At 33.4% G+C, this 14,650-nt stretch overlaps 1 protein-coding gene across 1 annotated transcript in view; it reads right to left on the bottom strand.

Annotated features, from left to right (window-relative positions):
- Positions 1-14,650, bottom strand: part of MDGA2 (MAM domain containing glycosylphosphatidylinositol anchor 2) — an 814,342-nt gene that overhangs the window by 25,073 nt on the left and 774,619 nt on the right. Inside the window, exons 13-14 of the mRNA XM_068545716.1 lie at positions 14,064-14,219; positions 13,432-13,590 (exon numbers count right to left, since the gene is read on the bottom strand). Of these exons, the coding sequence (XP_068401817.1) occupies positions 13,432-13,590; positions 14,064-14,219 (315 nt within the window). The remainder of the gene's footprint in view (positions 1-13,431; positions 13,591-14,063; positions 14,220-14,650) is intronic.

The raw sequence follows: 14,650 nt of genomic DNA, 5'->3' as shown, positions 1-14,650 counted from the left end.
CGGTGCAGATCTGCGAAAAACCCAAATTGTTGCCCTAGACTCTGACCTTGTGGGAACTAACCTCCAAATCTGTCTTTACTGCGACTCTTGTTGCAGCTTAGATTTAGGCTCTTTAAGGAAAGGTCTAGAGAAGATATTTCTTCAGGGCATAATTCTAACTACTAAGGAAGAACCTGCCTCGTTTTCTTTGTGCTGCCAGGAGCTTTTATGAACTCTCTTCACTCTAAAATGGTTTAAACTTCAATATTTCCTACTGTTCTTCTCCCAGGACTCCTTGACTTCCCCATTTGTGTTCTGTTGTCAACTCCATAAAAACTGCTATACTGCCCTATTGTAAGCCTTGGGGTTTTCTAGTCTTGCACAAGTACAGCCTAGCCTTCAGGCAAAGACACATGGAAAACCCTCTACAGTCTTTTAAAGTCAACCCTGAATGCATCCCTTCTTTCTGTTACCCCGACTACAGATTCTGTTCCAGCTGCCCAGTACTCTGATCTCTGCCTCCTGAACTCAGTGGGACCTCCACATTCCACTTGAACTTCAGGGCTTTGTGCCAGTGTCAGGAGATTGTCCTCAGTCAGAGAATTGGACTCTTACGGAGATCACCTTATTAGTTTCTCTTTTTTCCATATTTTCATAGATTTCAGTCTTGCCCTGCCTCTTTTCTATTTTCTGAAAACAGTTACCTAATATAAAAGATATTTTAATAGTTGTTTATGGCAGCAGGACTTCTCTGGAACCAGTTACTATTGCATGGCTTCAAGATACTCTCATTTTGATAACTTTTACAGATAATCATGTTAATGGTTAAGATACACATACATATGTATCAGATATCTTGCATATTTTATGTTTTTGTTTATGCGAATATTGCACATAAATACTGAAAAGCAGAAAAGACAATATCAAAATCATCATTAAATTGATCAATCAGAGGTAGCTTCCTTAGTATTTTGCTGTATGTTGCTTCAGTTTTTTTTTTAACGTATATCTACATATGTACAATTGTATGGTGCAAAGTAGTTTATCCTTCAGAATTTTAGAGCAATTTTGTCTAATTATACATAAGACCACATATATTCATATTATATACAAATGTAGAAATATGAATACTCAATTTTTAAACAAAAAAATCTGCATTCTTCACATCATAGCTGTCACTTTCTAGCTGGATGACCTTGACTTGATCTCCTAATCTCTCTGCCTCAATTTCCTCATCAGGTGCGTGATAATGATAATAGTAACTAGCATAAGATTCTTTTGCAAAAATTAAAATGAGTTAAAGTATGTAAACCATAAATTATGTCTCAAACATTATCTTCACTATATTTTACTATCTATCAAGATATTCAAATAATATTTCTCTATTTCTCTCTCAGTGCAATAGATTACATTAGTACACTTCATGATGTTGAACTATGACTATACTACAGGAATAATTTTACTTGGTATAGGACTACTATTTTCTTATTATGGTTGATTCAATTTGCTAGTATTATATTTAGAAATAATGCATATATATTGTATTTAGAAATAATGCATGTATATATAACTTTATCCAGCTTTCTTGTTTTATCTTTCCACTTTGCAAGATGACTTTTTGCTTCAGAATCTATTATTGTCTATCTTTTTCCCCTTCAGTGTAAGAAATAAAATCAGTACCTCCTTGGTACTGATTTATTTTCCATAGTGTAGATTCTGTTTGCCTGTTTCTAATGTCCTCTTTATCCAGCTGTATTATTTATGATGTTACATTCTTCTCTGATCTCATCAAGCTCCCCTTTATTTTAGTGTTTTATACAGTTCCTTCTTTTCTTGGTCCACTGTTGTAAAATTCTTATCTTTATTTGTCTCATAAAGTTCATATTCCAATTTTATTGAAAATATAAAGCATATACTGTACAAATTTGCCTTCCCCTGAACTGTCAGTAATTCTTCTTCAACAATATGTGCTTCTTTTACTGTGTGCATGTTAGCCTCTTTTTATACTGTGGAATCTTTATTCGAGCCTGATTTTCTCTCTCTCTTATTTTCTTCCTCTTTATTCATCTTAAATAGTACTTAGTAATCTTGTGGCATTTTTCCCAAAACTACTAATGGGGCTTCTTTTATATGCACAGGATGGGTGTGGATTTTGTTAGCTCCTCCTCTAAGATCTAAAGCTGGAGGCCAGGTGAATGTGAGGTTTCACTACTAGATAAAGATTTAACAATCTGAGAATAGTGGAAAAGCATTTGTACCTTGAGCCTTTTAAGAGTTGAACTTTCTGGGGTTTTCCCTCTGTGCTCAGTGAGCCACTATGGCAGGGAGTAGCTTTCTGAATCCATCTTTCTATTTTCTATTTTGGACACTCAATGGGGCTCAGTTTTTCTTGCTTGCTGGTGTTGGTCTCTTGTGCTTCAGAAAGGCAATTTTGTGCCAGAAGGAAAAATCACCACAGCACATATTTCTGTGTGATGTCATTGCATTATACTTTAAAACGTTAATCCACAATAGGGAGGGGTCCCAAGGAAATCAAGCCCAAATAAAAATAAATGGCATTAAACATTAAATAAAGTGATAATACTTTTTTGAACCTGTTGTCATTGGATTAACAAAGCATTATGTAGCATATACCTTTCAGAAATTATTTGAAGAAATAGCCTGTGTGGGAATTAAATAGGAAAGGACTGCTTGCCTATTCCATGGCCTACCTCTACTATAGCCTCTAGCTGTATCAGTGGTAACTGATTGAGTTGAGCTGTAATAATTTCTACTGATTTCTATTTAAACTGTATTGCTTTTTCAGAAAGGAAAGTATCAGTTATCTTTTTATTTTTATTTTATTTTGTGTATTTCTTAAATGTATCACCTTAGCTTCTTAACCTAGTAGAAGTCCTTCAATAGCTTGCATGTAAAAAAACGAAGCCTGCTCCTTCTAAGCTACCAATGCAGTTCAAGTTGTTCCATACATTAAAAAATCATCAATGGATACTTCAGTAAATGTGAGGTGCTAATGTAAATAGATGGCAGTGAATGAATTACCATTTTATATGGAAGTCTTATTTCTCTTGGGTAGCATGGCCTGTTATTTTGATTAAAGTGACAGGAATCAATCCTGTCGTCAAATTAATACATGGAAGTTTCTTTTAAATGTTAATAAAATGATTATACACTTTTTAGACTTATTCATTTTAATTAGGCTAATAGCAGTGTTTACTATATGTCTTTCAGAATTTACTTAAAGTAATAAATACATACCTTTGAAATAAAACACATATTAATATATATGACTTACCATTACTATATCAATAATGATAGATTATTATACCTATATTGACTGTATTTTATATCAGAGAATATGCTTTGCTGTGATCATGTTTACTTTTTCTTAAATAACATTTTCTTTTTACAGATATAATTTCAAACTTGAATTATTACTATTTATATTTATTGAATGTGTACTATGTGAAAAATATTTTTCTTAGGTCTAAAGAGGTCAGGTCTAAATTATCCCAGATTTTGAGTTAGTTTTTGAATAGATTATATAGCTAGATTTTACTTAAAAAGGCAAGTATTACTTGTTTTATAACAAAAAGACACTAGAAATATAACTGATTGAAATAAGTTCAAATATATTATAATTTAAATGTCTTATTCTTATGTACATAATATTAATTATATTCCATTTTCCAAATCAATGAATACAAATTATTGATTCACTGGTCTATTTTAGAGCTGATGACAAAAATGCTATTAACAGACAAACGATTTTGGAACATTTTTTTATAGCATGTTTCCAGCTTTTAAGTTATAAAAGAGAATTAAGTACCAAAACTTACTTAAACTTATGTCCAGGTCATCTTGGTCAACAAAATTAGAACTTGCAAAACAGAATACAGCTATTCAAGAGAAGTTAGATTCAGCAAAGCTGCTTCAACCCATTATTATAGTATTACAGTAAGAAAATTCCAAAGTGAATATGATGGATTGTGTTAATACCCTTTAAAAGTAACTTTAAATCCTCAGAGGCAGTGTTATGCTTTGGTAAGCACCAGATGCCAATAGGTATGAATTTAATCATCCCCAAGGATTTTCAAATGTTATGTAGTGCCATGACACAAGTTTGAAGTTGGTAAGCAAAACTTAACTATCTTTTTCTTCTGGGTTTCCTAATTCTTATCTTTCGGTCACCAGTCTTTAAGAGTTACGTGCCAGAGTTAGAGATAACTTTGTTCATCTCATGCTTAGGGATTACAGTCAGAAAGGCTAAATGAACTAAATGCTGTATTATCTCATGAGCAGTGACCTAAGTTTTGGGGTTATTCATGGCGTTATTCAATAACACAATTCTTGTTTTAATATTATTTCATATAAATTGCAGTATAAAATATAATTTGCTTAAATATTATTTATAATTACTGTTACCAAGTTCTCTTCTTTCATTAAGTCCTTAGCATAAACTTACTTTTAATTATTTTACTATAAATATGTTTTATATGTTTTAGATAAATAATTTAAATATATGTCCTAAAATGTGTATACTTTTCTTTTTAATAGATACTTGAAATTACCAAGTTCATATAAATTAATCTGTAATTTGCTTTACCCCAAAGCCTGGGGAATCACTTGAATATAAATCACATTTTTATTCTAATCAGTAATACAGACTCATTAATTTGAGTTTCAAGATGTGCCAAAATCACCTAGCTCCAGGGAAGAGCAATGTCTATTGATAGGTAATTGGTAACATCATTTGTATTATACACACAGACAAAATGGGAAATTATAAAATCATTCTTTTCTGCTTGAATAGAAACAGCTGCATGCATTCATTGTTATTATTTTCTAAAATATATAATTGCAATGATATCTTAAATAAAAAGTGTCTGTTCACTTTCTCCAGTCATTACCATGCCTTCTTGTATCCAGCTGAATCTCTACATTAGTGTCCAATAAATTTACTAAAACATAGCTTTCATCAGGCTTTCTATTTCTCTGATATATGCAGAGACCTTATATAGATCTTGTCATTATTTGGTTCTAAAGCCGAGCAGGACCCTGTGGGGCCCTCCCAGGTACAAATCCTTTCCAAGCCCTCCATTTCTTGCTTATAGGAACAAGGCTTCAGTTTCCTAGACCTTTCAGGACTACCAAAGGGCAAATTCAAACAGGTGCTAACCAGAAAAGTGAAGGAATGCAGAAACAAAGGAGGAACAGTCAAGAAACAATAGTGCAATGATGGGGCAGGGTCCTGGTTCCTCCTGAAGAAGTATACATAACAACATCTTCGAATTCTTCTGCACGAACTAAGGCCCCCACCTAGGTGGAGGATGGTAACATACGGCTGAGCACAAGATTCCTGGAGCACTGCCCTGTTACCTCAGCACCAACCAATCAGAAGAAAGTCTTATACCCTGCATCCCTCACCCCAAATTTTGCCTATAAAAATGCTTCCCTGAAAACCATCAGGGAGTTTGGGCTTTGTAGCTTGACCTGTGTATTCTCCTTGCTTGGCTTTTGCAATAAACCTTCCCCTGATACAAACTCTGACACTTGGGTTTGTTTGGCCTCACTGTGCATAGGGCACACTAACTTGCATTCAGCAACACTTACCTCTTTTAGAGGATGGTTTACATTTCTTTTCTTCCTTAGAAACTTTATTTTAACTCTGCTGTTCTAGGTGTTCTCTCCTTGTTCACCCATGGCATGGGCCTGTCATGCATTTTTGGTGTATATTACTTTTTGGCTTTCATTCAGTAATTTATTACCCTAAATAAATGATAAACTATTTGATGGATAAGAACCTTTTATCCTAATTCTCTTTTATCCTTTATAGTTCCCTAAACACCACTAGGCACATAGCATGTGCAATTCATCCTATTGAACAGAAATGAGTGAATCTAAGACCTAAGGGTAAAAGTACTCATCATAATAAACCTACACTTCCAATGAAGTTAGTTTAAAAAGGTTGGTACACTGGATGAGAAACAAAAGCATTTAACTTATGTGCTTACCATTAATTCGATTGATGAAATAATACTGTTTATTAATTACACTGAAAGCGAGATGTATATTTGAAACACGAGACTTTCTCAGTCACATTATTAATTTTGTTTAAGCATCCTAGCTTCTACTATACATTGTCTGAGGGAATGTAGGGGACCAGAATTTGCCACCCTAAAATATGTCTCTTTGGCATGTTAATTGTTTTAAGCTTGTTATTTTCTGAGAAACAGCAGAAGTGGGAAAGACTCTGAAAACCAAGTAGGAGTTGCCCCTTTGTAAGAAACATGTACATTTATAAGGGAAATCTCCATTTGTAAGTGTGTCTCCCTCTTATACCTGGACACATGTATACATGAGGACAACCAGGTCTCTTGAAACTCTTATCAATAGAGAAGGCAATGACTTAAATCTGCATCACAATCACCCGGTGTTACTGCGCTTTTCCTGGTAACCTCCCATAGCTGACTCTCCCCACCTTCAACATCCTCTTTTATCTTTAGCTGAGGAGGGTATTCAAGGTGAGGACTTTGGCCATTTTGATGAGTTACTCAGTTTTTCTGGGTCTCTCCCATGTATACACGTTACTAAACTTTGTTTGATTTTCTCCTGTTAATTTATCTCACATCAATTTAATTCTTAGACCAGCCAGAACCCAGAAAAGTAGAGGAAAACTTCTTCCTCCTCAACAGGACCATCATCAATGAATAATTAAATAGGAAGAAAATAAACTTAGGGATAGTTGGTGGTTCATAACCAGAGACTTAAAAGGTAAATGTACTACATATTACATATGGTTTTATTAGAGAGTCTGTGACAAGGATCTGTAATAATATTTTGATTATAAGTGGTAATAAATCATGGTTAAAGTCTATCTACCACCCCCTTAAAAAAAATACATCTTAACTTAACAAAGCAGTTTACTGAATGAATGTCTTCTTTCTATTGCATTGTTTTCACACTGATGACATTGGCATTATCAGTATTAACGACAAACAAGACTTCACTGAAAGCATTATATAATTCTTAACAGAAAGAGTGGCTTAATATCAATCATTAACAAACAGCCCACTGTCGGTAGCCATTCTCTAACATTTAAATGTAGAATACTAAATAACCTTATCTATTCTCTCAGCCACCAGAGAATTGTCTTTTTCAAGGACCTTAGTTCCGAGAAATTATCAAGATTTAAGTATCTCAAAATTACATATTTATTTTGCTGAGATTCTTCTACAGTCAATGTAATTAAGACTCTAAAATAATGGCACCTTAATATTTTTTTTCAGGCTCAAATCGACTCTCACGTGGTATTTAATGCCAAGGGGAAAAAATATATGAGTAGATTTTCTGTTTTACAAATATATCTGAGATATAAGCAAAAATGTTGATTTAAAAAAATACTAATCAGAAGAAATATGATCTTTGACTAAAATAAGAATAAAAATCAGACTCCTAAAATCATGCAAAAGATTGTCACCTTTGCTTTCTCTACACCTTGTATAAAAACATTTAAGTCCCCTTTTAAAAATCTTTGAATGTCAGCACTGAGAAAGCGTTAATCCAGCTCTTGCTAAAGGATAACCTGAGATATCTTATGAAGAGAAACTTAATTGAGGTTAATTTCAGATTCATTAAATTTTATTTCTACATTTTGTTAGATCATCATAAGGTAACATATCTGGATCATAATATTTCAGCTAAAAACCCATATTTTATTCTTTAATGTATTATGGCCTTTCAGTATATACAATTTTTATTTGTACATGTTTTATGTTTTTTCTAAAAATACTACACGAAGATATTGCTAAGAGTATAGCAATATCTATATAGTATAGCAATATCTATATTGCTTATAGATACTGAGTACTTTTACAAAATACTAAGTACTTTCATAAAGATAAATTTCCCTTTAATTAATTAAGAAATATGTGACACTTTTGTTTTCCTCTACACTTTAGCTGCCAGATAACTTAAATTCAAATTCAAGTTAAGTCAGTGATTAACTTCTATTTTTTTTCCAACCTATCCTATAAGGTCTTGGTGAAACTACCTTCTGGTTTCAATCTAAACTCATACTTTCATTTCCCTCATGTTGTCATTCTTCTAGCACACTCAGAAGCTAAAGTATCTATTTTTGGATGATTTTTTAAAAATCTATTGAGCATTTGTTTTTTCCAGAGGATCAAATATAAATAAATCATGCTATTGCTCTCAAGGAGCTTACAGTCTAACAGGGGTCAGGGTGACAAACATTATGACAAAGATGTGCACCAGGTGTTATGAGAACAGAAGGAGCAGGGAGGATGGGGAGGAATTTTAGCAGATGTCTTTGAGTTGGATTTTGAAGGAAGAATATGAGTAACCTAGATGATTAAAGAGGAGAAAAAGTACTACTTCTACCATATGTTTTAAAAAAATATTAATTTACTTAATAAATATTTATGGAGTGGTCAAATAAACATTTACATTTGCAGGGTACCATGTGATGGGAAGAATCATTGTTTCTGCTCTTCCCAAGCATACAGTTCAAGCAGGACAAAAAACAGAGTCTGTAAAGAAGCCCCAGATACAACACAGATTGATCTGGAGAACTTCAGGTATAACTGGAATAAACCATGGAGCTGCCCCAAGGAGATGTCAGAAAAGCATGTATCCTTGAGGCCCTAACATTACTAGTATTAGAGAATGATCTTTATCCCCAGAAACTAGGGGCCAAAGAGACAGCAAGGAAGGCAGTTAGCAGACTAATTCAGTACAATACACAAGAAGGGATGGAGAGTCGAACTGAGCATTATATCCTAAAATACATTTCAAAACGCTGAGAATTGATGTCCTGATCTCCAACCTCTCCAACTCTCTCTATATCCCTGATCAGTATCGATTTCCTTTTACCACTTTCCTAAAAAGGTTTACTCTTTGAAAATGAAACCTTTGCATTTATTTTAAAGAGGAAATAGAAACTGTTCGGAAGACGAATTTTACATCTGTTTGCTGTTCTTGCATCTAAGAATGAATCAGAAGCCACATTCTTAATTGTTTTCATCCCATCTCAGTAGAAGAGACATTAGTATCCTCTTCAAGGCTAATCCCCCACCAGACCTCTAAATTCTCATCTCTTCAAGAAACTTGCTTCCCTCTGATTTGTGTATCTCTAAACTTACCCTTTCTTTTAACTCTTTTTTCTCTTGTTTAAGTCCTTCTACAATCCCACGTCTCTCTACTTTATCACTTCTTCCTCACCCTCAAGATTCATGAGAATAGATGTCATTAATGAACTCCTTTTTCTTGCTTCCCATTTGTTCCACAGTGAAATTAGCTTTCTAGAGGCACAACTGTATTTGAACCATTGTTATCAAGTTCAATGAATGTATTCATAAGTGTCTTTTGTATTTTTATATTTAATTTCCTGGTATGTTATGATGCTTATATTTCACATTCTCATTTCTAGAAATAAATGAAGTACATACTTTACTGATTTTTAATAAGGTCTTGTCATATCCAGTGACCTCATATGAGGTTCAATTTCTTTGTAAGAAAATTAGAAATTTAGCTGATTAATCAATCAAAATGCCTACTAGTGGTCATAGGATTGCTGAAATAGTCTTATATTATTGTCAATAGCCAGATCATGTACATTGTATTATATCATGTACATATAAATCAGCAGTTAAAGGGTGACACATTAGAGCTCTCATTTATTTTTTCTTAAATCAATTTTGATGAAAACTTAACAAGAAATTGTACCACTGTGGCAGATAACCTCTAAGATGCTACCCAATGATTTCAACCTCCTAGGATTAACACTCTTGTGTCATTTCCTCCCCCTGAATGTGAGCTGGAATGATCAATCAGTTATAATAAATAGAATAAGTTATGGGATATCACTCCAGTGATCAGGTTATTAAAAAGTCTTGGGCATGTATTTGCTCTCTCTTCATAGATCGCTTGCTCTGGAGGAGGCCTGCTGCCATGAGACAGTCCTATAGAGACATCACATGGCAAAAAACTGAGACCTGCCAAAAACCTAGTGAGTGGGCTTAGAAGGGTATCATCCCCAAATGAGGTCTTCAAACTAGACTGCAGTCCTACCTGACAGCTTATCTGCAACCTCATGAGAGACCTAGAGCTACAGACACTCAAGATAAGCCATACCCATACTCCTGACCCACAGAAAATGTGAGATCATAAATGATTGTGTTTTAAGGTACAAAATGTGGGAGAAATTTATCATGCAGCAATAGATAAGTAATATAACATATCTGACTTTATTTCAAAGAGGAAACTCTTTTCTAAATAATGAATAACTGATCACCCTTTTCTGTATTATTAAAAAAATTGTGACTCTTCTCAGTGATATACTGTCCGTTAGTCCCAGTTAAAAGAGCAATGATTATTTATGGTTGATCAAGAAGTAATAACTGCAAGTAGGCTATTAGAAATCCAGGACAAATCATTTTTGAATCTGGATTTCCAAAAGAAGGAATAAAACTAAGACTGTAATTTGTAAAAACCAGTGACTATAAATGCACCCCAGTTTAACAGATGAATGAGTGTCTTAGAATAATATTTGCAAAGAGGAAGGGTTTTAGATACAGGCAGCATCTCTCTAATGAGGTAGTTCACCTAGCCATCACCGATTAGTCATGTCTGGAACAGATATTTTTGCCTAGATTTTAGTAAGCAGCATGATTGTGTCCTGCTGAGAGGGGACCCAAGTGACAGACCTAATACCTGCAACCTTCAACCATCTGAGGAAGCAGAGAAATGGCACAGGTATCAAAGTGGTAAATGTTTGAGAACATGGAAGAAATGGAGAACTGCCTTCTCTTTGAAATAAGCAGAACAAAACTAGCAGAACAAGCAGGCATTCACTGACAATAAAGAGCCTAAGAATAACAACTGTGAAGTTAAAAGTATATTGAAATTATCTTGGGATTCAGCCTAAATATGGAGAAAGTTTGAGAGGGAGCTCTAAGGTAGCCAGCCTCAAAAATAAGGTAAATACATAGTTTACTCATTAAAGTAATTCAAAATATTGATCTTGGAATTATTTATTTAAAAACCATTTTAAATATGCCTGTTCCAAGGTAAATTGGGAGAAAAAAAGGTCCATGAAATATATTCGAAATAGAGAGTAAGTAAAATCATACCTCATCAACTAAAGGGAAGAATTAGAGTTGAGCTAATTTTATCTTTGTAATGAGAGTAATCTCACAATAAGTAAGATGGTTTGGTAATTGTGTGGAGATTTATTTCCTTCATAGTTTAGGCCGTAGTGAACCCATGACTATTCTCATAGTTTTCTAATTGCTTTTCCAGTCTATATTCTGTTTCTCAATAATTTTACCCACGCTTGTAAGATTTATTTTTCCAAATCATAGATCTCACTATGCTTGCTGTCTGCACAAAATCCGTAATAACTCCGCCCTGACTACTAAATAGCTAAGCTTTCACAACATTGCAAAGGTCTCCCTGAAGAGTGGCGAAGCACGCAAACTATGTGTCCAGCTTCCCAGATTAGTATTTTGGCTTCACTACTTATCAGTTATGATATGATGGGCATGGTCATTAAAATTCCCTATATTTTAGTTTCCTTATCTATAAAAAACAGGATAACAATTTTAATGAGTGCAAATGTTTACTGTGAACATTAAGAGAAATAATCCATCACGTGTTAGGAATAGTGTCCTGGTCCATCATGAGTACTTCATAAATATTAGCTATTACTTTATTATTGCTAATATTGCTGCTCTTTGAAATTCAAAGTAACCTAAGATTATGAGTGTCTACCATCTGATAGAAGATTTTATATATGTTATCTCATTTAACTTGAACTAAATAGGAATTATTATTCCTATTTTACAGATGCGGAGACCAAGATCCAGACATTTTAAGTGACTTCTGTAAATTCTTACAGTGACTGACTGCTACAACCCAATTCCCACCCAGGTTTCCTAACTTCATGTTGAGGGCATTTTTTACTGCATAAGAGTTTTCCTTTCTGGGCTTGTCACCTACTGCTCCACTGTGAAGAATACTGGTAATAATGTTGGCTATGAATCTGAACACCAGCATAACCAGTTACTTGTAATTCATACAAACTCACTGAGGTTCAGTTTTCTCAACTGTGAAAGATGGATAATGATGCTCATTTTTATAAATTTATTAAAAGGATTACTTCACTTAAATAAGTATAGTAGCTGGTATATATCATGTGCACAATTTTGTTACTTTATATGAAAATATTTACATTTTTAGTTTTGTTAAATTTATCTTAAGACAATGTTATCCTCACATCTTGCATTTTACTTCCCCATTACCAGTGCTTTAATCTTCCTTATGCTTATCTCTGTCTATTGAAAATGTACACTTCTTTCATAGAGAAACATTTCCCTTTGTCCCAAAGCGTTGCCTTATCCTCCAAATAGACAGAGATCCACAATCCCTTGCCAACCTCTGTGGAGCTAGATATGCTTCACCATTCAGAATTTTGTCTTATTTTAGAAAGCTAAAAGAGTGTATGTCTTGTATATTATGTGACATCCCCAGGAAAGAACTGAAACAGAATCCCATAATTAAACATAGTAATATTTTTGCTGTAAATAGTACATATGTTCACACTCATTTGGATAAATAAAGACTATACATATGTTCATATCACTTCAGGCCAGATATTCTAAAACATGTAGATCAGGTTAGCATGTGTTGGCAGATAATTACGTTTAAAACAATTTTGTGTTCAGTTGTTTTGATTTTAGAAGTGCACATCAAGAATTGTAGATCTGTATGAATTCCTTCCATCCCCGGCCCTTACCAGGTTTGTTAGGTTCATTCTCAAGGTTATGTGGTATTGTGTCTAGCATGATTGCGTATTTACTCATCTTAGCCTTTGTTACTCTTAAGGTCTCTAAGGGCAGGGAGTGTGTCTTCATATTTGTATGTTTTTCAGGATCAAGGATGTTCTTAAATCCTACTAGGTGTGTTAGGCATAGTTTATAAACAAGAAACTATCACCAATATTCCAAAAGTGTAGATAGTGCTAAAAGCACTTGTCTTCCAAGTACGGCAATGCTTCTTTTCACGGTCATTAATATACACTGAGTCGTTATTCAAGCAAATTTCTTTGGAAAGTAACAGAGTAAATTATACCGGTATTAATTCCCAAGAAGATCTCATAAAGACCTTAACCTATTGATGGTCTGCCTGAGTTAGGATTCTAGAGGAGGTAGGTAATGCACCCAAATTTCGAATTTTAATATAAATTTGGGGAATTAGGACATGATGGGGGAACATTCTTAGCATCCTATTTTGCAATTTGCCAGTAAGCCGTTTAAAAGTCAATGATGATACTCTTTGACTAAAATTGATTTCATGCTATGTGTTTGTGAACCTTTTTCTTCTGAGTTACGATTTACTTTAGAATAAACATAGTAATTCTTTCCATCTCACCTATATGTTGTCCATACATGTGATAAAAGAAGCTGAAACAATATGCAGTGTTCGTGGGTCCATAAGGGTTTTTGGGAGCTATGCTGAAAACAGGGCTGAGAAGTCGAGCCTTTTCTCCTTCCAATCTGGGTCTAGATGTCTCAATGTACATATAAAAACCTTTAAAAAGACAAAATAAAATGTTTAAGCAAATTATTATTAGGCAACATGAAATTTAAAATCACTGAGAAGTTTTAGAGTTTTCACACAAAGTAAAGATTGATAGGAGAGTCTGCATCTCATTTATAAAATCTATATATACAAACATAATATAAAGAATAAATAACCTATATAAAGATAAAATTGTTTAAAATGTATAAAAACTTGAGACAAAATTGGAATTTTAGACTTGAATTATCAAAAAAAAATTCCTAAACTCTCTATATATGTCAGTGAGTTCTGAGTGAAAATTAATGATTACAAACTTTGGAAATATCTGAATTATTTGTATGGTACATAAAAATTTCATGTTTTATTCCAAAATCTTCAAATCTATTGCTAAACATTATCTTGCATTTTGTATTAACAGCATTTCTAAAAAGTCCAAGGCTGGAGTATGATTGTCATGAACATAACATTTCATACCCTCATACCTTCTTTGGAGCCACTACGATCAGCGTTAGGTCCAGTGTTTGGAGTATATTTTGTATTTCTTGTTGCAGTACTTTGCTTTGTCCAGTCAAAATTGTCTGTATCATCTTGGGTAAACAAACAAATGTTACCATCTTCAAATCCACAGTGAAATTCTCCTGTTGACAAATTTTAATTAAAATAATTAAAATAAATTAAATGAATACAAATATTGCAACATTCTTATAAGAAAAATTTAAAACATTATACAGCAATAATAATGCAAGATTGCAATAATGGCACCATAGCCAAAATAATGCACAAGATGATGACTGAACTTAAAACTATTTCAATTTTAATGAAAATGAAAAATAATCTTGATATGTAAATCAGTCTCTTATTTAATAATTTAAACCCAAACCATTTTCCTCTGAAATATACAGATAATTGAAATTAAAGAGTACAATGCATGCTTGAATTATGGCTGAAGAATTTCCCCAGCTTTCATTGTTCAAGTATAGGTACAATCCAAACAAAACTGTCAATTAGAAAAAGATCTTTATTAATTTACCCAACAGCACTTTAAAGCTGTATATCTTGAGGTTACAAT

This window comes from Eschrichtius robustus, chromosome 1, assembly GCF_028021215.1.
Source record: "Eschrichtius robustus isolate mEscRob2 chromosome 1, mEscRob2.pri, whole genome shotgun sequence".
NCBI classification, from domain to species: Eukaryota; Metazoa; Chordata; class Mammalia; order Artiodactyla; family Eschrichtiidae; genus Eschrichtius; species Eschrichtius robustus.
This window is presented reverse-complemented; position numbering and strand designations above follow the sequence as displayed.